At 46.5% G+C, this 27927-nt stretch overlaps 1 protein-coding gene and 1 pseudogene across 3 annotated transcripts in view; one reads left to right on the top strand and one right to left on the bottom strand.

The window, feature by feature from the left end:
- Positions 1 to 598: 598 nt before the first annotated feature.
- On the bottom strand, positions 599 to 26947 carry LOC149872723 (uncharacterized; annotated as a pseudogene).
- Positions 26626 to 27927, top strand: part of TDRP (testis development related protein) — a 53366-nt gene continuing 52064 nt past the window's right edge. For all 3 annotated transcript variants that reach the window (XM_090033134.1, XM_090033125.1, XM_090033114.1), the window contains exons 1-2: positions 26626 to 26751; positions 26918 to 27068. In XM_090033134.1, coding sequence (XP_089889260.1) covers positions 26946 to 27068 — 123 coding nt within the window. In that variant the 5' untranslated portion in view covers positions 26626 to 26751; positions 26918 to 26945. The remainder of the gene's footprint in view (positions 26752 to 26917; positions 27069 to 27927) is intronic.

Raw genomic sequence — 27927 nt, 5'->3', positions numbered from 1 at the left:
CTTCCTGTACAGCCTATAGCCCTTGATATTCACTACCGAGTTGTGTGTTGGGTCCCACCACATTTCTGTAAGCCCCACTATGTCTGGCTTGGTGTCAGCTAACAGGAGGGTAAGTTCCTCCTCCTTGTTTCCCATACTACAAGCATTTATGTAGAGGCATCTGAGGCCTCATGAAGATGTGTGCACTGGCCCCTAATCTCAGCATTGCCCTGGCCCCTGTTTTTCATAGATTTCATAACTTTCATAGACATCAGGGCTGGAAGGGACCTCGGGAGATCATCGAGTCCAGCCCCCTGCCCGAAGGGTAGGAAGTCAGCTGGGGTCATAGGATCCTAGCAAGATAAGCATCCAATTTACTCTTGAAGGTGTTCAATGTAGGTGCTTTAACCACCTCCGCTGGCAGACTGTTCCAGACCTTGGCGGCTCGGACAGTAAAGAACTTTTTCCTTATGTCCAGCCTGAAATGGACTTGCAACAGCGTTGCTTACCTGGGTATTTGTTCTGCTTGTCGGTCTAGGCTGGGCTGTACTTGTGAGTATCACTTAGTTTAGTGATCCAAGGCTTCCTCTGCCCTTGTCTTCCCCTTCCCCCGATGAGCCTAGTTTAAAGCCTGCCAGACGGGATCCACCAACCTAGAAGAGAACACACGCTTACCTTTGGGGGAAAGGTGAAGCCCATCCCACCCGAGCATGTCTCCCATCATGATGTGCAGGTCGTTGTCTAGGGAGCCAAAGCCTGCCTCAAGACACCATTCCCAAAACTGCCAGCTGGTCTCTGTGATGTAGGTCTCATGTCGTCTTCCACATCCACTCACTGGTAGGACAGAAGAGAATACCACCTGTGCACCTATCTCCTTCAGCGTGTCCCCCAGAGCGTGGTAGTCTGCCATCAGGTGATCAGGGCTTCTCCTGGCCACATCATTAGTACCCACATGGATTAGGACCATGGGGTAGTAATCGGTGGGCTGGATCACAGACTGGATCATCCCCATCATGTCCTGAATCTTTGCTCCGGGTAGGCAGTAGACCTCGCGTGTTGAGGGGTCCTGGTGACAGATGGGGCCCTCTGTACCTCTCAGAATGGAGTCACCTATGATGATCACTCAATGCTTCCTCCTCGAGGACTGCTTAGCTCCTGTGGCCTGTTCGGAGTGTGGAGTTGCCTCCTCTCTGGTTGCCTCCTCCCCTTCCTTCTCCTCCAGTGTTGCCAGGGCCTCGTACCAGTTTTCTAGCCAGACTGGAGGAACTGGTACTCCTTTGCTGCAAGCAGCCCTGGTTCTGGAGATGACTGTCTGCCACTCTGCAGTGGAGGGCACCTCCCAGGATGCTTCTTCCTTGGGTGCATGGCCCTGCAGGGAAAGGAAATAACCATCAATTTCATCCTCCACCTCCCTGATTCCCCTCAGCCTGCTAACCTCCTCCTGGAGTTCCCTCACCTGCGCCTCCAAGGCCCTAAAGCAGGCACCTGCAGGACAGGTGTAGGGGCCCCTAATCCCTGCCCCCCCAGCCTTGCTGGGCATCCCCTGCAGGCTGGGGGGGGGGCAGGGTGACACCAGCTCCCCCATGGGCTTTGTCTGGGTGGAGGCCTCAGACAAGCCCCGGGTAGGCTACTCCCCCAGTCAGGGGCCCTAGCAGCACTCCGCATCGACACCATTGTATGAGTTGCTGTTTATTTATAGTTTAGTTTGGTGCCTTCGCCCTACCCTAACAGGAGTCTCCCTCCTGGCCCTTCCTGCCTGCCTGCCGGCGCAAACGCCAGTGTGATCTTAGAGAGTGTGCCTGTTTGCTCGCTCTGTTCGCATGGCACGGCTTGGGAGCGCGGCTCCCTACTGTCTCAGCTAAAATGGATCAGGGCGGCTTCCCCACCAGATCTGGCTCAGGTGTTTCTGGTTCCTCTGCCCCACTTACCTTTGGTGGATTAGCTGATGCTGCCCCCACTGCTAGTTCCACTGCTGGTGAGTCCACCTCTGCCTCAGGTCAGGTAAGGGGGCACATGTGTGTGGGATGCACGTGTGCCTAGATCCCTCCTCTTCTCCCTGCTCCTGGCTCCTGAGGCAGAGGCGGACCCTGTTTTCAAGCAGAAGTGGTGAGGGGCCTGATCCTTTTTTTCTGTGGAGCCTGCCCACCTCTCCCAATGCTGGGGGGCCAAGCTGAAAGCTATATTAATGCAATCAGCAACATTGCAAACTAAACTACATCTAAATGTAGTTTAGTTTGCAATGATCAAAGTAATTTAAACCACCCCAAGTCTTGCGTGTTGTGATGCCATTAAGCCATATAAAGTGACATTTTTGTCATATGTACATGTTAATGGCCTCATGTGTACAAGCAGTCAAAGACACTACAGTGGGGATGTTCAACTGGCACCCATGGGATGCATGTGGACCCTGGGTTTCCACTTGTTTGTTACTGCACCTTGTTCCAGCTGCAGCAGCAGCCAGGGCCTTGGAGCTCTCCCTCCCTTGGCTAATGCTGCCTCATCCAATCCCACTGCAGTGGGATGGGGCAGTGCAGCATATCACAGCTCCCTGTGCTAGGAGAGCTGGTATCCCTGAGCCCCCCTGAAGCATAGTGCCAGGGGGAATCCTGCAGAAGATTCAAGTGAGGCGAGTCACTGTGCTGAACTGGGATGGTGGTTGGAGATGTCTGCACCTGCCCACATGCAGTGCAAAAGAGTAGAGAAGCACCTGCCCACATGTCTGCATACAGTGAACAGAGTAGGAGACTGCTTGCCCATGCACATGCAGTGGCATGTAGCCTGGGAGGCCTATGACCCTCACTAGTGCAGCCTCCACAGTTTGTGCCCCTGATGGTGCAGCCTGTGGGGTGTGCACCGCCCAACCACTTACAAGTTGGAGAGCTCAGAACTAGAAGATGGAAAACAAGCAATCTGGGCCAGATCCTCTTTTTCTTCCACAATGGTCTAATGGGGAAGCTGGCAATCTCCCGAAGTGCAGTTAACCTGCAGAACCTCATCTATACAATGGAGCAAAAAGAGATTGTGCCTTCCTAAGAGACAATCCCTGAATTTCCCCAGAATTGGTAAGACATGAACTCCTCCCAACATTGGCTTGTATCTTATATGCACAAATACAGAGCTAATATTTTTAAACATCTTTATCATTAAAATGATAGCATTGTTGGATTTTCATCAGCTTGCATTTTCACACTGATGAAATATAAAATTAAGAATCCAAACACTTTATTTTAAATAAATGTTTTCTTCTTGCTGTTATAAAAAGCTTGTAACAAACTGTATTTAAACAGATAGACTAGGGCTGAGTTATTCCATACCAAATGAAATACTCTTGAAAATTTGCCGTTAAAGGTAGTAACAGAACTGATCAACTGCAGACTCCCATACTGATGACCACAGCCAAAAACCTTGCACAATATGATTGCACCAGATGTTATTTGCTTTTAAAGTCCAGTGGAAACTTTACATACTTTAGATGAATGAGATCACCAAGAAATAAAAAATCCCACTGCTTAACTTCAAGACCAACAGGTTGGCAGCCTAATACGAAGATTTAAAAATATGTGTGCAGAAGCAGGATTCAAAGAATAGATCATTATGCAAAACTAGGTAATACAGAGCTATATTAGGGTCAGTCTTACAAATCTGACTTTGGCTGCAATTCAGATTTGATCCCAGAAGTTTTTGATGCTTATCCGAACCTTTATCAGAAGTATCTGAATTATCTGATATTTGACACATGATAAGAAGAGTGAAAAAATAAAGTTTTCCATTGATGGCATTAAGGAACATGAAACATAACAATCCTTGGTAGGTATGTAGTAATGCAATAACGATGATTCCAAGATCCCTTTCTGCCTCTGTGCTTTCAAGAGGGGAACTCCCCAGCCTGTATGTATGCTGTGGATTCCTTCTCCCAAGGTGCAGGACCCTGCATTTGTCTCCATTGAACCCCATCCTATTTTCATCTGCCCACTTTTGTAGTCTGTCTAAATCTATTTGCAGCCTCTCTCTCCCTTCAAGTGTGTCCACCTCACCCCACATCTTAGTGTCATCCACAAACTTGGACAGCGGGCTTTCCACCCCCTTGTCCAAGTCGCTGATGATGTTAAACAGTGCGGGCCTGAGGACTGAGCCCTGGGGTACCCCACTGCTCACATCTCGCCAGGTTGAGTACAACCCATCCACCGCTACTCTCTGAGTGTGCCCCATCAGCCAATTTTTTACCCATCCAACTGTAGACATCAGTGCCATGGTTGCTTAATTTATTGATGAGGATGGGGTGAGAGACAGTGCCAAATGCCTTCTTAGAAAGACTATGTCCATGGTGACACCCTCATCCAAGGATTTAGTCACCTAGTCATAAAAGGCAATCAGGTTGGTCAGGCAGGATCTGCCATTGATGAATCCATGCTGATTGCCCCTGAGCATGATCTCCCCTGCCAGCCTCCCACAGATGTGCTCCTTGATGATTCTCTCCAAGATCTTCCCAAGCACCGAGTTGAGGCTTACAGGCCTATAGTTACCTGGGTCCTCCCTCCTCCCTTTCTTGAAAATTGGGACCACATTAGCCAGTTTCCAATCCCCTGGCAGCTGGCCAGATAACCACAATTGCTTGTACAGCTGGGCCAACGTCCCCACGATGACCCCTGCCAGCTCCCTCAACACCCTTGGGTGGAGTGCATCTGGACCTATAGATTTAAAAATGTCTAGCCCTTCCAGAAGATCCCTAACGACATCTGCGCTGACTGAAGGCCTGACAGAGCTATCCCCAAGATTGTCCCTACATCTGGTAGGTGGGATGTCCTGGTCCTTGTTCAAGAAAACAGAGGCAAAGAAACTGTTAAAAATATCAGCTTTCTTGTCTGGTGTAGCCACAAGATTACCGTTTGCATCTTGCAGAGACCCTACATTGCCTGGTGCCCTCTTCTTGCTCCCATTTAATTGAAAAAGGACTTTTTGTTGTCCTTAATCCTGGATGCTAGCCTGACTTCCAATTAAACACTTAATGAAACAACACCAAAGAAGCAATAAACAACAACAATGACCACATAAAAATCCTAAACAATCCTAAAATCCCAAAAAGGTCTGAGGGGAAACAGTATTAATAAGAGAGGAGAGTTTTATTTGACTGGTCCAGCGATCTTCTTTCATAGATCTCTTCCTTGGAGACTATAAGTAAGTACCCCACGCCACCCTGCTTTGGGAAAATGGTATACTTACAAAGAAACAGGGGAGCTGCTGCTAAAGTGCTGCAGCACACCTGAGGGGAGGTGAAGATCAGGAAGCTGACTCCTGCCTGTTCCAAGCTGAAGATACGTTGAGGCCACGAGATTTTGGGGCAATGTATTGCCTGGCTGGGTGTCCCTCAGATTGCAGGTGTCCTGCACTTCATGCTCTGGACACACTCACACCTGAGTTCGCTCACCCTTTTCCACTCTGGGCATTCTGTCCTCAGACACTTCAATCCAGTTTACTCTCAGTCCCCCAGTCTCTCACAGATGCACACAACCTTTCTCAGTCTCTCTCTTTCCCTCAAAACAGCTCCAGTCACACATTCATGCCTCAGACACATGCCTCACACACACAGAGCTCTGCCCTTTCAGGATCTCTTAAAGGGCTTTTGCCCATGGCACTGCAGAGCTCTGCTCACAGCACTTTTCTGCACTCGCCACCTTAGGAAATGTGGCGGTTGAGGTGGATCACGTAAAAGTGGGCACATAAGTTCACACACGGGTCATCAGATGACCTGCTACCTCAACTATAACACAGAACTATATGAGCCAAGCCCCGATTTCCACCATTACAGTCCCTTCCTCAATATCTTTTATGGATCACCATCTTAAGGTATCACCACACATAACACAAGGGGTTGGGTCATAGTTTCAGATGTCTCTTTGGTCATTACTATGTCCATTCATTATGTCAACCTTGCGCCTCATTTTGGAGAGGAACTTCTCCGGGACTATGGACACTTATTGACTCAACATTAACCTTTAAATAATTTTAACTATTCATCTAACCAGTTAGACATTGTCATTCATTTCTCCATACCTCAGCACATAATCGTCATCCATATCTTTCCTCTGTAACAATTCTTCATTCAATTTACTCCTCATTCGATCTTCCATTCTTACCATTCTGTACACATATATGAATCTTCTCTTCATTCTGCACATCCACCACAGCATACGCAGACTCACAATTCCCAAGCATACTTGTCCAATCATAATGAAGATGATGGGGTGGAGCAGGAAGTTCCACACTCCTGTAGCCATAGGAGACCCTCCTATGTCTCCCACCACTGGTGGTGAGCAGTCTTTGCTACTCTGTCCAGAATTTTTACAATCTTGGTATTATTGTGTATGACTACAATATACATTTGTTCTGCCTTTTCAACATTGGCTTGAAGTAATTCTTTGACACCATCATGCAGAATCATTCTTTTTAAAAGTGCTAAGTCCATACCTATATGTGTTGACATTAATTCATCATAAATGGTAACATTTTCTACAATGGAAAAAATTATAAGTTGTTGGGACAGACATGTCCACATCACATGCGTGAATATGTGACACATGACAAGCACAAAAGGTACTGTTTTCCCATGTTACGATAACTCTATACTAATGATTCAATATGATGGAATTGCACCATGTATTTATACAAAGACATTGTTGATCTAATATACATAGCGGTAGATGCATTGTATGCTGGAATTAAGTCAAAATGGTATTATTCATAGATTCATAGATACTAGGGTCAGAAGGGACCTCAAGAGATCATCGAGTCCAACCCCCTATCTAGGCAGGAAAGAGTGCTGGGGTCAGATGACCCCAGCCAGGTGCCTATCCAGCCTTCTCTTAAAGACCCCCAAGGTAGAGGAGAGCAGCACCTCCCTTGGAAGCCCATTCCAAACTCTGGCCACCCTTACCATGAAGAAGTTTGTCCTGATATCTAGCCTAAATCTGCTTTCTGTCAATTTGTGACCATTGTTCCTTGTTACCCAAAAAGGCACCCTGATGAACAGAGCATCTCCGATCCCTTGCTGTGTCCTCCTAATGAATTTGTAGGCGGCCACAAGATCACCTCTCAACCTTCTCTTGTGGAGACTGAAGAGGTCCATGTCCCTCAGTCTCCCCTCATATGGCTTGCCCACTATATGAGCGGCCCTACTCTGGACCCTCTCAAGTCTATCAATATCTTTGTTGAAGTGCAGCACCCAAAACTGGACACAATACTCCAACTGCAGTCTGACAAATGCCACATAGAGGGGAAGTATCACATCCTTGGATCTGTTTATCATGCATCTGCTGATGCATGATAAAATGCAGTTAGTTTTGTTGATGATTTTGTCACACTGACGACTCATGTTCATCTTGGAGTCCACTATGGCTCAGAGTTCCCTTTCCGCTTCTGTGCTGCTGAGAGGGTTATTTCCCAGCCAGTAGGTGTGCTGGATATTTTTGCACCCTACGTGCAGCACTCTGCACTTGTCTTTGTTGTACTGCATTCTATTGTGTACTGCCCACTTTTCTAAATTGTCCAGGTCTGCCTGCAATCATTCCCTACCCTCTGGAGTGTGCACTTCACTCCACAATTTAGTATCATCAGCAAACTTGGAAAGAATACACTTCACACCTACATCCAAGTCACTGATGAAGATATTGAAGAGTACAGGTCCAAGGACTGAACCCTGCAGGACCCCACTACCTACATCCTTCCAGGTTGGTACCAACCCATCTACTACCCGTCTCCGGGTGCGACTGCTAAGCCAATGTGTCACTCCCCATGCCCCTTTTACCTGCTCTCAATAAGCCCCTGCATGTTTGGTTTCCAGACAGAACTCACCCACATTTGGCTTGCCTGCAAAGAGTAGATGCTGGTCTCTGGCTGCTTTGCCCAGAAGGAGAGGATGCTACTTGCACTGCCGTAGAGCAGGGTGGAATTTCTTCTGTGATAGCATAGGTGGACAGGCTTGCCTATTTATATATATTTATATGCATTCAGCATTAATCATTTTTTTCTTTTTTTTCTGCAGTCTAGGATGAGACAGCAGTGCATATTCAGTGCTGAAGCCTGTCTCTCACAAGTAACTGGGGATGACAATGACATATCTACTGACGAAATCTTATCCCAAGGCAATGAGGATGCTGACTTTGTAGAACACAAGTAGAAGGGCAATGTACAAGGCTGGATGTCAGGGGGTGCAGTGGTGCAGTTGCCCCTCCTACCCTTTGATTCCTACTCCATCCAAACTTCAAAACCACCTGTCTGGAAGGAGCAGAGGCATCTCTATTCAGCCAGTGCTGACTGAGTCAACAGACTTCATGGCTAATTATTATCTACCAGATTACTACTAATCTCTCTTCACTCCACAAATGTAAATGACCCTTTCTCTTTTTTAATGGTCTTTGTCCCAGGGGGACAGTCACTGGAAGACAAGAGACTCCTCCCATGGTAGGACTCAGGACAGGGACAGCCTGCCCCTACAAGAAAATCCTTGAAACTGGGGTAAGCTTACTGATTTCAGTTCAGGGAGAGGTGGATGAGCCGTGCCAGCACAAAGTGTCCATGTGGTTCATGACCTGTGCTTATTCTCTATTGGTGCCTGTATGAGCAGGTCTCATTACCCTGGGATGCCACCTGGCTGGGATAAAAGCTGGCACCAGGAAGAATGCCAGGGGAGCACCGCAGGGAGTGGAGGATGGACACAGGTAGTACCAGCGATCAACAAAAGACCTGGAGGCGTTCCCACCGGAGAGGTTCATGAGTGAAGAAAGGAGCCTGGATGATGTTGAGGGAAAGCTGGGACCAGTGGTACTGGAACAGTGAGTGGGGATGGGTCACAGCCCTGCCGCCCCCCCATTCTTCTGTTAATTTCTTCTTTCTTTTTTTTGTTGCCATTGGAGACTGTCTGAAAAGACCCTGAGGTGAGGGTTGGGTCTGCAGTCAGCACTCTAAGAGAGGAGTGGCTGGGAGACTCCCACAGGCAGCTGGCCTAGAGCCCAAAGACCCAGCAGAAGAGCAGGGACAGCCCAAAGATCCTGAAGCAGAAACAGCAACTGGGTGGAGTCAATGGCAGCCCAGCTGATGAAGAGAGCAGGGAAAGTCATCACCAGAGGACAGGCCACACCAATGCTAACAGACCATCCTGAAGCCTGGTGCAGGGATGGGGTGTAGAGCCCCATGGATGCCCATCAGGGGGTGCAGCTGAGAGGGGAGCCCACTACTGAAAGAAAAATTCAAGTCATGGCATGAGAGTCTCTGGTCTTCTCTTGAGAAGATCATGGGGTCTTTCTGAGACCACTGGAGCTTATGCAGCAGCCAGTATTAGAAGCATGTGCCAAGGCGGCACGTGAGCACCTCCTCGAAACCCGGCGAGCACAGTCTTGATGTTCTGTCAATTAAGATATCCTTTCTTGTGCAATTCTATTATCTTTTAGCCATTTCTGGTAATGGCTTTCTTCTATCTTATAGGCCTTCAGACTGCTTTTAGTTCTAGCTGAAAACATTAACTTAGATGTGGATATATTAACTCAGGTAAACATTAATCCAGGTATGGCAATGACTGACATTGAAGTGTTGGATGTACTGTCAAGACTCTCGACAAGGATAGATTTTGCTTCATAAACCTGAATAAGACTTGTACATTTAACTATAATAATTAGCTAACTAATAAAACAGTAGTGTTTGACTATTTTTGCCTAATACATTTCTTAAATTTCATGTATAATCTAGCAAATCAGAGCATGCTCCAAGAATTTTTTTCCCTTTGATCTTAAAAATGAATAATATAGTGCTGGACCTCTAGCATATTCATAAAAATTCTAGTTTCTCTTTAACTTCAGAAAAAAGTCATAGTGTTATATGTCATGATGCACCATATCATCTGCATCCTTCTTTTCAAAAATCCTAGATCTGCCTATGGCAATGTGTATACATACCAATCCAGGGACTCTTCTGTTCCAGGACAAACACAGACACAAATGGTTCTGGTCCAAGTGCAATGTCTATTTTTGGCCTGAGTGCTGCTGAAAAATGGGTTATTGTGGTTTAGTGTAGATAGAAAGGTAGAGGTGGAGTCACACGATTTAAACACCTATTGTGCAGGTACAAAGTTTAGGGTAATTTGAAAAGGAATACTCGGAGAAAGGCAGAAAAGTTGGTATGTAGATGTGGTGTGTAGGATCAATTTCTAAGGAAATGTAGAAATGTTTGTGGCTTTTGGGCTACTGAAGAAGATGCAGTGCAGTGTACCTATGCAACTACTATTTGTAAAATGGTGGTCAGTAGGACTTGTTGGAAAGGACAGAACACTAGGGCATTATCACACTTAAGTTACATTGTGTAGGCTTATCTATACCATGGAGGAATGAGTCCATTAAAGGAATATACTGGATTTGTTTTAGAATCCCACAGCAGGTATGATATAGACATGAAACAAGAGAGTTAGTCACCCAAGACAGCAGGATTTATGGGGGCAGCATTAACTTCAGGCTTCCACTGTGCTGCCAGAGTGATTCCATGGGCCCCCTCCCCCACAAGATAGCACTCAGGGCCACTGCCCCCACCACCCCACTCTAGTTACACTATTGGTGTTATCATTTAAATTATTAGGACCTCATAATTAAAGACTTACCTCCTGAAAGAGAGAAATATTTTAATTGTCCTTACTAAAATCTCCAGACAACAATAAGAGAAGGGGCTAGAGAGCCCCCCACCTGGCAGACACAGACAGCTGGGAGTCAGCAAAAGAAAGTTGTAGGGAGGATGGCTGAGCCCTGCCTAGCTTCTTCACCAGTGCCGGCTGGCAGAGAGGTCCCTGTCCTCAAACTTCCCACAGGTAAGGGAGCTCTCCATGGGGACAAAGCCCCCCATCCAGCAGGCACGGGGGGGGGGAGGGAGGGGAGGGGCAGAGGGTAACAGGGCATGCTACAGCTGTAGAAGCGTGAACCCACCCACAGCTGTAGCATGCTTCACCTCCCATGCCCACAGCACTGACTCGGAAACTGCTGGCTACATTTGAGCAGCTGTGAACGTGACCAGCAGCTGTCAGGTCTGGACTTGGGGTGGGTTGGGGGAGAAGGAGACAGGGCATGCTACAGCGGTGACTGGGTTCATACGTCCACCTCCACTCTTGTGGTAGGCTTAGCCCAGAGAGAGAGAGTGCGTGTGTCCAGCAAGCCAAAAGCAGTTCCAGGTGCCCAACACCATGCAGTTGCTGGAGTCTCCACCCGCCCACAAGCTGGATACCTTCCCTTGGTGGGCACCCACCCACAGGTCAGATCCAATCAGTTTGCAGGCCAAATCCAGCCTGCAAGCCATATTTTGCTCACCCCTGAACTAAATGGACCATCAGTCTGATCCAGTATGTCAATTCTTATGTCCTTGTGTTCCAATAAACCATGTGGGAATGAAGGAATCCTTCAGTGGTATTGTTCACTATGTCAATCAATTTAGTAGACTGAAGGTAGCAGAGAATGGCACTTTAAAAACTAACTGGTTCAAAAAGGCATGGACTTTCATAGGCAACACACCACATCCTATGAACCAGCAGATTGGAATCCTGATTTTCATTGCCTTCTAAAAGAATGGCATAATTTAAAAAAAGTGCAGCTGACCAGTTTTATTTGAGATATTTTGTATAACGCTGATCAAAAATTAGTTCCTGAATAATTTGATGCATTTATTTGGAAATAAATAATCTTCCACTACAATAAGAAAAACAAGAATGAAAAAAATTGCAGGATTAGCACTTGAGGTACTGAAGCCACAAGATACAGTGCTCATGAAGGATCTTACCTACATCCATAAAGACAGCAAAGACAGCCAAATGTATCATCAATTAAATTAATAAATTAGGGAGAGAAATAATTTATGTTAAAAGAAATAAAGACTCTGGCAAAACAAGAAGTCCTCACAGTCTATACACACCTTAGTTAAACAAATCATTTAAACCCATCAACGTCAATGGCACTACTTGAATGCTCAGAATCAAGTATGAGGCTAAATATTTTGCTGAATTGAGACCTTCTGCAATAAGACTATCATAATAGTTGTGAAATTTGATCCTAATGGCTTTTAAATGAAAGTAGGAACAACATTTTCTCCAAGTCTTCTGGCTACTAAAGAATTACATAACTTCTTCAACAAAGGAAAGCATCCCTCTTCAGCAAAGCTCTTAAGCATGGACTTAAGAGTTTTGCTGATCAGGGATGGTCTTTAGCACATACTTCCGCACTTCTCTGAATCAGTCCTTTATACAACCATTCTGTTCTGGTTTATCTCTCCATGATTTTGTGAATTTCAGTTGACATCTGTGGTAATAAAAGAACCTTAATTGATTGCAGTATCAGTTTGATTGAAGTATCAACGCCTTGTTCTTTGGATGTCTTTACCTTTTCAGGAATACAGACTGCATTCTTGTGACACCATAAATTAGTTATCAAACTCATCTGGCCCTACAAAGCAGATGAACAGGTCCTAACCAGTCTGCAGGCCAGATCAGGCCCACAGATCCCACTCCCCTGAATACCAGATTAGTATCATAGTATCATAGTAGCTAGAGTTGGAAGGGACCTAGGTAGATCATCTAGTCCGACCCCCTGCCTTGGCAGGAAAGAGCACCGGGGTCAGATGACCCCGGCAAGGTGCTTATCTAACTTCCTTTTAAAAATCCCCAGGCTAGGAGCCTGCACCACTTCCCCTGGAAGCCGGTTCCAGGCCCTAGCCGCCCTGACTGTGAAGTAGCGCCTCCTAATATCTAATCTAAACTTACCCTCCGCCAGCTTGTGACCGTTATTCCTGGTCACTCCTGGCAGCGCATGGGGGAACAGGGACTCCCCCAATACCCGCTGATCCCCCCTGACCAGTTTGTAGCAGGCCACAAGGTTCCCCCTTAACCTTCTCTTGTGGAGGCTAAACAGGTTCAGGTCCCGTAGCCTCTCCTCATAAGGCCCGCCCTGCTGACCCCTGATCATACGAGTGGCCCTCCTCTGGACTCTTTCCATATCGTCCACGTCCCTCTTGAAGTGTGGCGCCCAGAACTGGACGCAGTACTCCAGCTGCGGCCTGACCAGTGCCGCATAGAGGGGGAGGATCACCTCCCTGGACCTGCTCGAGATGCATCTGTGGATGCATGACAGGGTACGGTTGGCCTTCTTGACTGCCTCCCCACACTGCCGGCCCATGTTCATCGTGGAGTCAATGATGACTCCAAGATCCTTTTCCGTCTCCGTGCTGGCAAGAGGGGAGTTCCCCAACCTGTAAGTGTGGTGCCGGTTCTTCCTCCCCATGTGCAACACCTTGCACTTATCAGTGTTAAACCCCATCCTATTCTCATCCGCCCACCGTTGCAACCTGTCAAGGTCAGCTTGTAGCCTATTGCACCCTTCTAGTGCACCCACATCCCCCCACATCTTAGTGTCATCAGCAAACTTGAACAGGGTGCTTTCTACCCCCTCATCCAAGTCACTGATGAAGATGTTGAACAGTGCGGGCCCGAGGACCGAGCCCTGCGGAACCCCACTGCCCACGTCCTTCCAGGTCGAGAAGAACCCATCCACTACCACCCTCTGGGTGCAGCCCTCTAACCAGTTGGCGACCCATATGACCGTGTGGGCATCGACACCACAGTCTCCCAGCTTTTTGATGAGGACAGGGTGAGAGACAGTGTCGAAAGCCTTCTGGAAGTCCAGAAAGACTACATCCACAGCAACCCCTGCGTCTAATGATTTGGTGACCTGATCGTAAAAGGCCACCAGGTTGGTCTGACAAGACCTGCCACTGATGAACCCATGTTGGTTGCCCCTGAGCATGCATTCCCCCGCAAGGCCCTCCTGGATGTGTGCCAGGATAATTTTTTCAAAGAGCTTACCCGGGATTGAGGTAAGACTAACTGGCCTGTAATTTCCCGGGTCCTCTTTTTTTCCCTTTTTGAAGATAGGGACCACATTGGCCCTCTTCCAGTCCTCCGGCACCTCGCCAGAGCACCACGAGTGCTCATAGAGCCGCGCCAGGGGTCCCGCAATGACCTTGGCCAGTTCCTGTAGAACCCTAGGGTGAAGATCGTCCGGACCAGCGGACTTGAACACGTCCAGCCTCTCCAGAAGTACCCTAACTAACTCCTCGCTAACCCCTGGCCCAGGCGTGTCTCTCCCGGGGCCCGAGGGGGGCCCAGCAGGGAGGTGGCTGAACTGGTCCCTACTTAGGAAGACAGAGGCAAAGAAATCGTTAAATATGTTAGCTTTGTCATCTGGCGTGATGACTAAGTTGCCCATCGTGTCCTGCAGGGGCCCCACATTACCCAGGACCCTCTTTTTACCCCCTATGTATTTGAAGAAGGACTTCTTATTGTCCCCAATCCGGGAAGCTAGTCCTATCTCCATCTCTGCCTTGGCCCTCCTGACTGCCCCCCTACATCCTCGGGCGACTGTAACATAGTCCTTCTTGGTGATGACCCCATCTCTCCATTGGGTGTATGCCTCCCTTTTAGCAAGGAGACATTCCCGGATGCTCTTAGTGAGCCATGGGGGTTTATGTGCCCTCCTGCTCCCTTTGACCCTTGTTGGGATTACCTCCCTTTGGGCATGGAGGATCGTCTCCTTAAGGAGCAACCACTCCCCTTCGACATCTGATTCCCTTCCCCTCTGGGTCCTCAGCGCTTCCCCAACGATCCTCCTTAGCTTGTTGAAGTCAGCCCTCCTAAAGTCTAGGGCTGTTGCCTTGCTGCAGCCCTTTGCCACCTTACGCTGGATGGTGAATTCCAGCAAGCGATGATCACTGTCTCCCAGGTGGCCCATCACCCGCAGCCCCCTCACCAAGTCATCACCCATGGCCAGCACCAGGTCCAACAAGGCGTCTCCCCTGGTGGGACTGTGCACCTCCTGGGTTAGATGGAGGTCCTGCACTCTGGCTAAGAACCGACGTGAGCGATCAGACTTGGCTGACTGCTCCTCCCAGCAGATGTCTGGGAAGTTCAGGTCCCCCATGATGACCACATCCTTAGCCCTCACTGCCTCTGTGAGCTGACCTAAGAATTCCTGGTCGAGCTCTTCTCCCTGGTTGGGAGGTCTATAGTAGACTCCCACCGTTAAGTCTCTCTCCCCTGGACTGCCTTTTACTCTAACCCAGAGCACCTCAGAGTGCCCCCCCCTTCCCCCTTGCTGAGTAACGAGGAAGTATATTCCTCCTTGATGTAGAGTGCTACTCCTCCACCTTTCCTTCCTATCCTGTCCCTCCTGATTCTAGCCATAATACTCATATAATACTCATGATTCAGCACCCACTGCATCCATTCCAACCAATCCAGGCATGTACTGCATGTGGTGCCCATTCCAGTCACTCTGGGGTGGGTGCTGAGTGCAGCACAGGTCCTGAACTGGTTGCTGCAGGCTCCACATGCAGTGCAATTCTGGACCAGCTGGAGAGAGCAGTGCAGGTGGTGGAACCAGCAGGCAGGCTGAGTCCCGGACTGGCTGTTCTCTGGTGATGCATGCAGTGCAGGTCTGGAAGAAGGCACCACATACAGCATGTGTCCTGGGCCTTACACACACTGGTACATACTGCATGTGGCATCTGCATCAGCTTGAGATCCAGAGCTTGCACCAGGGAATGGATGATAGGGCTCTGTGACACTCCTTCCATAAATAAAAAGGCACTATCTAAAATCCTAATTCTGCTGTCATTGAAGTCAGTAGAACTCCCAGTGCAACTGGGAAAAGACCAGACATGCACATGTGGAGTTACTACAGAACTACTAGCTGATTTGGTACCCTTTGACCATGCTGTAACTTACTCATGTGCCCACACTCTGATGTAAAGTTACCCCAGCTACATACCAATTCCACCAACTGACATTAGCAGCATAGGGGTGGTAAAGAGACTACCCAACTTTAAGACTGAATCCCATTGCACTGATATGATTCTACTGGGACCTATTATATGAGTATTATGGCTAGAATTTCTCATCAGAGTAACACACAAGTATTCACTAAGCTATGAACACTGTTGTTAAAATGTTTAATTAAGAGCTGTTTAAAACATGCTAATACCAACTGTAGGCAGAGTTCCAAGCATTTTAGTGATGATTAAAGAGTATTTAATTTAAATCACCCATTCTGTTTATCTAGACAGGGCAAAAACAGCCATTATATACCAAAGGATATTTGCTTTAATGTTTATTATGATTTTTATATGGATTGTTTGTGTATTTGTATCTTTTCTTGTTTCCATGCTATTTCTTAGTGTCCTTGTCTGTTGTCGGGGTAATTGACTTCTGCTTTGATAATAATAATTATACTCTGAACTAATACAGCACCTTTCATCCAAGAATCCTAAGACCCTTAAATATGCATTCCTGAATTAAACCTCACAAGACATTTATCAAATAAATTCTTCAGGGCAAGAACTGTGTCTTTTATTTTTGAGAGCAAATTGATGGTGCTACTGGAATCAAGTAGTAAATCATAATATCATATCATATTCCAATATTTGTAGGGAAATTGACATAGGTCAGTTAAATGACTTAGGGAAGAGGTGCTTATTTCTTGGCCTGTAAGTGTAAGGCCTGATCTGGCTCTCCACTAGGCATCTGCTCGTGGGGCCATAACCATAACTTAGGGTAAGAAAAGGAGGTGAACTGAAAAGATGACACCTGATCACAGGTCTCCTGAGTCCCCCTTTCTATAGGGAAAGGACACTTTTCTTCCTAAGGCTTGACCTGCACTAGACATTTTGCTAAGTCATCTTTTGTCATGAGAAATTTGCATGCATCCAGACAAATTTGATATAAGGTGACAGGCCCCAAGCTCTGACTGCTACATTTACAATTTTGTTATCTACATACCAGCTGCTTTGATGCACTGGAATTCCAGCAAGTCAGAGCAGACTTGATTAACTTGATAACTTGATTAATCAAGTCTGCTGGAATGGGAAATTACTGCACTCCAGCAGCCTCCTGAGTCTTGTGTATCAGCATCCCCACACTTAAAAATGGTGATGGGGGCACTTTAACTAAAGTTTGTCAAACAAGCTTTAGTCAAGCACCCCCCTGCCACTTTGAAGTGCAGAGATGCTGATACATGAGCTGCAGTGGCACTTGAATTAGAGCAGCTCTTAAAGCCTAATTAAAGCACCATCCCCACATATAAAAGTGCCCCCTGGAGTCTGAAGTTAAGATTCAAACTGGTCAGTTAGGTACCTAAGTAAATGCCTAGTTTATGAGGTAACTGATAAAGGAATATAAACCAAGAAATATGATAGGTACAAGAATGTTGGGCAAAAATGGAGGATTTCTAAATGTCTAAAATAATTGTCATTGATTTTGACCCTTTGCAGGATTTCTAAGCATGATAGCTTTGTGTTTTTTCTTCCCCATGACAGCAAGAAATCACTCTAAAATATTAACAAGGAGATAAGAGTGCAGGCCAAGATGTAGAAAAACAGGTTAAAGAATATTTCAACAAAATTGATATGTTCAAGTTGGCAGAGCCTGATGAAATTGATTCTATGGTGCTTAAGAAACTAACTGAAATAACCTCTGAACTATTAATGAGTATCTTCAAACACTTTTGGAGCACAAAGTAAGTCACAGAGGACCAGAAAAGAGCAAACAACTGCCTAACTTTCTAAGCCGCAAAGGAGGAATCAGGGAATTATGGATTAGTCAACCTAATATTAATCTTTGAAAAGATTCATAAAAAAAATTAAGAAAAAATCAATTTATATCAAACAGAGAAAAATAAAATTACTAGAAAGAGCCAGCATGGATTTGTAAAGAGCAAATCATATGAAATCAGTCTAAATGACTTCTTTGACATGATAACTAACCTAGTGGATAAGAGGGAAGCAGTCCATATTATATACTTTGATTTTCTATGCTCAGTTGTTGTACTGTGTCCTGTTTGGCTCACCACACTTTAGAAAAACACAGATAAACTGAAAAAAGTCCAGAAGATAGGAAGAAAAAAAGGAGATCTAGATAATATGGCCTGTGAGAAATTATTGAAGGAATTGCTCAGTGTAGAAAAGAGATGACTAGGATGGACAGGGCAAGGGAAAGGCAAGTGAATATATACAGAATAATAGTGCCATTCTCTTAAATTTGTCTAGAGAATGTGTTTTCTTCTTGTTTCTCACCAGAATATATTTGTATCAATACTGAGTTATAATACAAAAGTCTGCAACACAATGTCTTTAGTTTCAGAGATAATAGGGTTTTTAAAGGTCCATGCTTAGAGAGGATGGAATCCTGGCCTCGTTGAAGTTAGTGACAATGTTCTCATTAACTTTATTGATTTTATCTGGGCAAGGATCTTACTCAAAATAACTTGATGCTGACAGGAGAGAAAACTTTACCTGTAGACAAATCAGTTTAATTTAAAAAGCTGCTTGAAATGGTTGCTACTGGGTTTGATAGGAAGTATGATCTGGATGGAAGGATTGAAAGAGATGCTTTTACATTTTAGGATTTCTTTCTTCTGTTCAGTATTTACATTCCATAGGAAATAAATGCAGCCAAGATACTTAGCATTGTTTAGACATCTATAAATACTAAGACTTAAAAAATGAAAATGTGATAAAGTTCAAAGGAACAAGATTGATTTGAGATGATTCAAGACCTAGATGACAGTAATTTTATTGCCTCCCATTTTTCTCTTAATCATAGCCTGAATTTCAGATCCAAAATAGGTAGGAAGGTAGTTACGTTTCTTCTGCTAGAAGCTTGAATTAAATGACTCTGAAGTAAATGATTGAAGTAAGGGACATTGACTTGAGTGGGTGTTGGACCAGGTCTTTTAGTTTCTATAGAAACTCAGGTTAGATTCAGGTTAACTTCCAAACAACATCTTTGCCAAAAAAGCTCTCTCAGGATGAGTAAATATTAGTAGCATAACTACTGATGCAGAGATGCCCTCTGGTAAAGATTTAAGAATGTCAGCATTGCCCCACTCCCTTCTAATCCTGTTGTTTGTATTGTGCTAAGTGCTCAATATCATTGTTCTTACAGACTACCTGTGAGGTTAACCTCAAGCGCTATCCAGTTGTGTCCCACTATCTGCTGCCAACAGGTTGTTTCCTGCTTTTTTCACACTCTGTGGTATTCCTCTGCCCACAGCTATATTCTAGTTTACACTTGGTTCCAGAGCATTTTTCAAGACCACAGTCTTAACTCCAAGCAAAAAATTAATCCCAGGTGTTCTCAGTTTGCCTGTCAGACTACATGTGACAGTAATTCAGCACAAAAGGAATGGATGGCTTCACAGTTGATGTGAAGAGAGCCTCAATTGGTTGTGTTACACTCTAATAGGGTTTGTGTTAAAACTCTGAAAGGGACTTAACCATTTAGGGGTGGGGCTAAAAAAATTGTTGCTTCAGCCATAAGAGGTTTACTCTAATCTGGGAATTTAGTTTAGGCTAAAACCACAGAAGATTATTCTGCTTCGAAATTAGTTTATGGTGAGCCTGTGGAGCATGCTGTGAGGCGGGCAACAGTACTCCCTGCCTCCTGGCCTCAGCCAGTTCATGGAGGCTCCAAGCCCCACCCACCAAATCCTGAACATCTGGTAAGGTCTATCACACTGTAACTTTAAGCACTTTGTGTAGTACCCAAAAGTTACAGTGTGATCAGAAGTTCCTGCAATGCACTTGTTTAAGTGCCCTAAAATTCCACCCCTGTCTCCAGCTTCTAGGGGCCATTAGCAGTAAGACTCTATATTAGTGGGGGGCCAGTCCTTTTGGCAGGCATGCCAGAAATTAGCCCCATAAGTGCAGCTCTGATCCCTTTCCTCTGTCCATTCTCTTTCTCTGATTTCTGCTTCCTGACCTATCAGCTGCTGTGCTGCCTGTCCCCTCCCTGATCTGCCATGTGCCACTGTCACATCAGACATGGGCAGCTGAGCCTGAGGGCCACTCAGGGATCAAGGACCTTGGGTTGGGAGAATCCAAGGACTAACAAAGTCAGAAAGCAAGGAGGTCAAACAAAAACAGGGTCTAGGAACAAGCCAGGTGAAGACGCTTTAAGGTCAAGCAGAGCACAGAGTTAAGGAGTAAGCTGGGCCAAGAAACTGGGTGATCAAGCAGAGAGAAGAGTCAAGGAGAACACCAGAGGAAACAGCTGAGCAGTCCTAGGTTGAATTAAGCCCTGTTTTCTGGATGGTTCTTGTTCCCACATATAAACCCCAGTGCAGAAAGTAGAGTATCAGCTGAATTTGAATGGCTACTCCTGTGATGGAGTGGGTGGCGGGCTGGGTGCTGCTTGTGGATTCAGGATGGCGTGGATCAACTTGGGCAACCAGTCATAATGTTGTAGGCTGGAATGAGAAGCTGTTTTGACCAATCTGAGGCTCCCTGTTAAGGCCATGGCCTAGCAGTCACATGCAGGTCTACCTGTGCTACAGGTAGTCTGCCCCTACTCTAAATCTTTTTTTTACTTACTTATGCTTGCAATGTTACAGCTCATTTTTATGATTATCTGTGAGGTTGCAACTGGACTTAGTTTCTTATCATTTTGTCCTGCACATGCCAAGGGTCATATTAGGGCGGGGCAGGCAAAATCCAGTCCATGGGGCTGGATTTGGCCTACCAGGCAATTTCACCCAGCCTGTGGACCCCCTTTGTAAGCCCTGGCCCTCACTGCCCCTCTGCAAGCTGACATGGCCTTGTAGCAGGTGCAACTCTGCTTGATATGCAAGCACCCTCCCACCCCAGCCTGGCCTGACCTGCCCCTAGCCCTGAGCCAGGGGGTGATAGAGACAAGAAGCCTCTGCCTAGAAGAGCTTTTGCTGGCACCCCTGTGGCTGTTCCTAACCTCCCTGCCTGTGAGAGTGGGAATTCAGCTACAGACCCCACTAGGCTGGGGCCAGGGACTCCCACTAGGGGAAAGCAGGCAGGAACACACAGAACCATGCACTATGGGTCCTGGCTGGGCTGGCCCCGTACACTGCAGGAGTGCAGGAGCTGCACACTATGGGCTGGGTGGGGCTGGCCCTGCATGCTGCCACCATGTGCAGCTGGGGACTCAGGTGAGAGTGCTATGGGGCTGGGCTGGACTGGCCCTACACGCTGCAGCCACTTGCAGCCAGGGACTTGGGCAGGAGCTGCAAGTTATGAGGCTGAGTGGGGCTGGCTACACATGCTGCCGCCACCTGTGACCAGGGACTAAGGTGGGAATATGGGGAGCTGTGTGCTATGGGGCCGGGCGAGGCTGGCCTCACTTGCTGCCACCACATGCAGATCCAGGGACTGGCACACTCCAGAGACTCCAAGGACTTCCCCCTGCACACACACCCTCCTACCCCGCCACTATATACCCAAACACATGTACACCCTCCCACACATACTTCTACCTCCGACCATAACTCCACACACACCCAGATTCCCACGCCACCACATACCCCACACCCACATCTCTCCACATCCTGCCCCACACACCCCACCCACCATACCCATACTCACTCCCCAACTCCCCCACCGCACTTACACCCCTTACCTCCCACACACAATGTACGAGAGTAAGACTGTATTTTGAGCTATCATGCAATTCCCTCTAGATATACTAAGCAAACACACATAAATCAGGATAAATATATTTTTCAAAATAAAATTAAAATAAGTGATAATAGATGTTTGATTTTTTTGGCATATGATTCATTCTTTTTTCTGGTTTCAAGATGGCAACCCCCGCCCTCCCAAATGGGGTACTTCTGGGGCAAGGGGAGCAGTTTCTGGTGGCAAGGTCAGGGATTGGGGCAGGACTTCCATTCCCAAGATGGCATCCATGGGGCAGGGCTACCCTTGGGGCCCTCAACAGCTCACCAAAACTCATTAAGTGGCCCTCCAGCCGAAATAATTGCCCACCCCTGTGTTAGGGACTGTCTCTGTATGAACCTCCATTGCAACTATTGCTTGATGCTGCTTGTTTTGAATCCCATTTGGCTTAACTCCTAGTTGAGTATGTTATCATCCTGCTTATCAGTTGTAGACTAGATTTTTCTGATAAAGAGGAGAATTTTTCTCATAAAGAAGATACCACAGAACTGAGTTTTCATTCTCTATTGTACAACCCAGCCCCTTACTCCAAATTATTTATAGAAGCAAGGAAAACACTGGAGACAGAAAAACAGATACATATGTATTAAATTGAAAGAACTGTGATAACAGGGACTTAAAGGGCACCAAACAAGTAATAAATGGTCACATAAGGTGAACAATTCTAGAAAAAGAAGGAAATGCATTTTGACTGGTAAATTAGGATGAAGTTAACAGCCCTCCTTGGACATTGCTTTTCTGAGTTTGCTGAAAGAGGTGGTGGCATGAAAGAAATGGAGTGACTTTTGCCAAAAAGGATACAGGTCTCTCTTACTTCTGTATCTCTTGGAAGCTTCAGACCTATTATATCACATTGGATCGTTGCTGTCCTAATCCCGAAGGATGCCTGACCACATTAAGCAAGAGAGATAAAGCATCACTTTACCTCACTTCAACTAAATTCTGAAAAACGCTAAGGAGGGAAACCTTAGGGTTATGTTCTCATCCCTTTCCTAGATTGATATTTTCCTTTGCTACACTATTTTTCTTCATTCTTACCTTTCTCATTTTGCTTTTGCTTTTTTAACAGTCTGGCTTAGCTGGCAAAAACAACTTCACCATTTTCAATGCTGTGGAAAGCCAGTAACGAAAAAAGCAAAGTAAAGGCAATGTTTTAAATAGCCTGATGTGGCAAAAGTTTGCTAGGTTTCCAAGTGGTTTATATAACCATGTTTTCTGTCTTTGCTTTTATAGCAGCTGGCTTTCAAGTAAGAATAAACACCAGGGAAAGAAACTACATTTTACATGTTTATTACTTTTTCTGTTTCATTTGGTGGGGTTTTTTTTAGGTAACAGGATTGGACTTTAGCAGCAACAGCAGTTCAAGTTACTTGCGTGAACTTCTTTTTTTTCAAAAGGCATGTTTAATACCATTTCTAGTATCATCTCTAAGAAGTCTGTCAAACACGCTTTTTTCTCTGCAAAAGATTTTATTCAGCTAAAGGCAAACAGCATAATATAGTAAGGTGAAGGAGAACACTTTGGGCTTGAATGCATGCAGGTTCTGATTTCTCTTACATACCAGCCAAGCTTAATTCATGAGGTAGGCTTTCTGATTCAGATGGAAGAACTATTTTGATAACTTTATATAATTGCCATTTAAAGGAAATTAAAAAATCAATATGATATATTTTCAAACTTGAAATCTACAGGACACCTTCAAAAAGATCATCAGCAACTTTTAAAAGAATTAAATATTGATCATATTCAAGTATGTGTTAGAAATTTCCACAACAAAAAGAGGGGGAAGATGAAAAACCAAGTCCACTGAAATCAACTGGAGAGTTGTCATGGATGTCAATGGAGACGGGATTCTAAACAGCCTTGGTCTAAAGCCTTAACTGTAGAATAACTTGTGTGCATAGTCCTATTGGGAATCTTCAGCGGCTTTATTCATAAGAACAAAATCAAGCATGTGCACACTAATAGGGCCTAATGGGGACTCGATTGTTTGTCAAGGATACAAAATAATAGAAAGACACGGGTTAAAAATGTAGGATCATGAAATCTGCTTATAATTTTACCTAAAATAATGGCAACTAAAATCAGTAAGTGAAAACTGAATTAAATGAATTGTCTCCAATTTCCATTTGAGTAAATATAATCATGTGTAAATAAGAAATGTTGGAGATTATCTCTTGAAATTGTTTAGCTTTTTGCTTTTAGATTTGTGTGAGAAGAGAGAGGCTAGAAAACTAGTTACAAATTGATCTGCTCTTCTAGAAAGAACCTTCACGCTAAATCTGATCCGGTTTTAATAATTGAAAGGTACTTTGTCTCCCAGGCTCTTGACGTTCAGTTAATATTAATGTAGGATGTGAAAATAAGTTCTGTGGTAAACTTTTAATAGTTTTTAGTTCTATGAAAGAAAGGGATAAAAAACAAAAAGTAAATTTTGAGGGAAAATTTGTTGTAAATATACAAGACCCCAAGCCTCCAAACATTTGTGCACATGCTTAATTTTACATCAGTGAATACTGTTGAATTTTCATGCAGTTTCAAGCCTATTCCATACTGCTACAGACTATTCTGTACTGCTGCAACTTCTGTTATAGTTTCGAGGCAAACTGGTGTATCTTTGAGCATTAAAATAAAAACTTATACATAACTCGAAACGTAAGAAAATGCACCCTTAGTCTGAACAGGCTAGGTCAAGAATGATGATGGATTTGAAGTTACAGAGTTAGTTCATATTGCAGGGATGTTGTTTTATGATTCAAAATATGATCCTTCCATATTGAACTTTTAAACTTTGATACAGGTAGATTCTACTGGTATTGAGGTAAAGAAACTCTTCTTTTGTATGCACAGTATGTTGAATAACAGGTCTTGGGGACTCAGCATTCTGTCTCCAATGCACTCACTTTTCCTGCTAGACAGGTAGGAATGCATTGCAACTGAAACCATAAAGCAATGCATTACTGCACATGGACTAGCTCCTACAAATCTGTTCAAAAGAGGGGACCAAATCGGTTATGAAGAGACTTAGATAGGCTTTGATTCTTCACATCCTTTCATGATGCATGGTGCTGTATGTGCAAGTTTGTCACCCTCCAGTGTAGGTGAGAGTGGTGCATATGTATGGCTTTGAGAAAGGTTGAGCATTTAGCAGTCTCAACTGATACCAGTTTGGGCAGTTAAGCATACTGAGACAATTCTCTGGACATCTGTCCAGATTCTCACTGTATAATCTCTACCCTAATTTGTAATAATGGAAATCAAATGGCTGTATGAGGGTTCCTCAGGAGGAAATGCCAGTTTGCCTATTTGAAAACAAAACATAGAAATTGGCTGGAACAGACATACAGACCAATATATGAGGTATATTATTTAAACATAATGAATCTACCTCTGCAGAAAAATGCCACCAAAAAAGAGTAAGATCTCCTTTTCTTTCACCAATTTAATTTTGATTCTTGTCTAACTCACAAGTCTCAATGGCCTGCTGGGAAGAACCGGTGGGATACATGAGAGGTATCTGTGAGATGAGGAGAACACTGTGTGGGTTACATTCTGTGGGGGGAAAGTAACTGTGAAAGGCATGTTCTTCAGGAGTGACTGGGCACATCTACATGTGCATTAATGTGCTTTTCCTAATGTGCATTACATTTAGTACCTCCAATGTGTACCTGAATGCGCAGTACCAAAAGCACATACTTTTTTAGCGATGCTTAATGTGCAGTAACCTATTTGATCATGCATTAGTGTAACAGCACGGTTTTATGTGACACTTTAATGCACAGTAAAATTGGCTACTGTTCATTAAAGCACATGTGTAGTTGCACCCACTGAAGGATATTCCATGTGAAAGGCAGTACTTGAATAGGGTCTGGGGGATATTCCATGTGAAAGCACTAACTGAGTAGTGTCTCTTTGTGCATGCTGTTTTGGGTGGTGGGGACTGAAAAGCAGAATGAAATGTACTGAGTAGGAAGATACTGCGCGAAAGACACTGGAGATGGCTTGAGGCAGTGGTTCCTGAACTATTTAGACTGACAAATAATCTTCAACCCTCAACATTTCTTATGAGCTCCCATGCACCCTTAACACTGGAAACATAAAAGCATTGACAGCCCACTGTGATCCACAGACCTGTTGCAAGGCCTGTGGACAACAATTTGGAAACCTCTAGTTTAGCACGTTGACTAGGGATATTGTATAGGTAGGGGTGACTGTGGTGCTTTTTAATTAGTCATCTCATCTGTGTGTGTGTGGTATGCTAAGAGGGGCATTGTTTGGGTCTGAGGCATTATCCTTGCAGGGTCAATACCCTTGTAACAAAAGGGTATTGTCACAAGGGTGTCCTTGTGATGTATTGGCATCATAACTGCATATGAATTACACAGGGGCTGTCACTGTGGAGATACTGGATGTGGTGGTGAAAGGCGCAGTTTGTGTAGACTCTGCCGGTTTTCAAGAAGCGATGCGTAGACTGGTTTTGCAAGTGCTTTGTTTGTTTGGCAGTGGAGTGAGGAGTGAGGTGAAAGGTGTCTCTGGGCACACGTGGCAGGGTGTAGGAATGCATGGGGATGCTGTTCATTCACAAGATGGCATAGGAGTGATTTGGCTGGCGTGCCTGGGGGGGTGCTGCCCACATGTGGGACACCAGTGTGTTGGGAAGAGCGTTCTTTGTCGGTACAGGGTGCCATTTATGGGGCACAACACGCTCTTTGCGTGTGCCATATGCTGGGTGCAATCCGCATGCCATTTTGGCAACTGCAATGAGTTGGGTAGCGCTGTACGTAGGACAGGAGGGACAGTTTAAGGCAAGTCACAGGGGGCGTGCCTGACTTTGGGGTGCTGTGGTGATGCCAGGCGGGGGCTGCTTTCACGAGGAGCCTGGCTCCTTTCTGTCTGATGCCGCTTCCCGGGGCATGTGCTGTCTCAGGGGACAGTGCGTGTGGGGGGACAGTGCCGGAGTGTGTGTGGGCAGCAACTGCAGCCTGCGGGGGCCTTGGGGAGCTGTCTCTGTCTGTCCCAGGTGCGGTGTGGTTGGCTCTGCCAGGGGCCACAGGAGACCGCGTGTGTGTGCGCGCGCGCGTGTCAGAGGGAGGGGCTCGTTGCCGAGGCGCTGGCTCCGGCCCCCGCAGGCCCCGGCGCGATGGCGTTGCCGCGGCGACGGGAAAACTCGACCCCCTCCCCGCCGCCAGGCACCAACATGGCAGCGGCGGCGGAAGGTCACAGGTGAGGGAGGGACGGAGCCTCCCCGGAGAGACCACCTGAGGGGCGGGGCGGGGCGGGGTGGGGTCTCCTCGCGGGCTGCCATCCCGCCCCGCCCCGCGATGCCCGGTGCCGGGGCGGGGGTCGGGCCGCTCTCATCGCCCGCCCCTCCCCTCCCCTCTCCTGGCAGCGCCGCCTGAGCCAGAGCCGCCGCCGCCATGTGGAAACTCAACAAGAACAGCAAAGTGCTGCTGGACGCGTCCCCTGAGGAGGACGAGACCGCGCGGCTGCAGGACCCGCAGCCCTCGCCACCGGCACCCGCCTCCGCCGCCGCTCTGCAGGTAAGAGCCGGCCCGGCCCGGCGCCCCGCACCCTGCAGTGCGGCGGCTTCGTGCCACGGCCCCGCATTGCCGCCCCGGCTGCAGCCGCGTCGCTGGGGTGGGGGGCCTGCTCCGCGGGTCCGAGTCTGTGCGGCCCCGACACGCGTTAGGTGGGTGGCGCGGGGCAGCGGGAAAGGCGCCAGCAAGGTAGCCCGGCCGAACGTGCCAAGGGGAGGACGAGCAGAGAGCCTGCCATGGGCCTCTGAAAAGCGTCAGGGTCCTTCCCCTCCCATGTCCGTGTGGTAGGAGCTGCCACAAGGGTTTTTTTTTGCCCTTAGGTTGGTCAGTGAGGTGCCCCCCATGCTTCACGGTGCAGCCAACACAGGGGGAGGTCGGGGGTTGCTCGAGTAGGGAGGGCCAGCAGCTGCAGGTGAAGCCACGCTGCTCAAAATTGTTCCTCCAGGGGCCTGCCCACATGCGGCTGTGCTGGGACATCTGCCCGCTGCGCCCTTGTTGCCCTATGTTTCCCTACTGCCTCATTTATCGGGACTGTCCAGTCTTAATGTGACACGTTATGTGTAACACAGCTGACTACTGGCGAACTGTGCAATAAACTGAGACCTGCCACGCGTGCATGCAAAGTAATTATTGCATAGAAACAATGAGTATTCGGCTATCAAAAGAGACGACTGCTTATGAAGTTAGTGCTTGAAAATGGGAAATGACTCTGTAGCTAGTTTCTATCCAGTTTTCATTTGAATGTGCAGCTGGGCCCTAGGGGCAATGGCTGTTCGCTTGGCCCTGTGTGGCCTGACCTGTGGCATAGCAGGGTCTTCCTGGACCTCAAATAAGGTTCTTGGGTGCGGCGGGGATACAAGTA

This window comes from Crocodylus siamensis, chromosome 1 (genome assembly GCF_052110815.1).
Source record: "Crocodylus siamensis isolate JL-2025a chromosome 1, ASM5211081v1, whole genome shotgun sequence".
Taxonomy (NCBI): Eukaryota; Metazoa; Chordata; order Crocodylia; family Crocodylidae; genus Crocodylus; species Crocodylus siamensis.
This window is presented reverse-complemented; position numbering and strand designations above follow the sequence as displayed.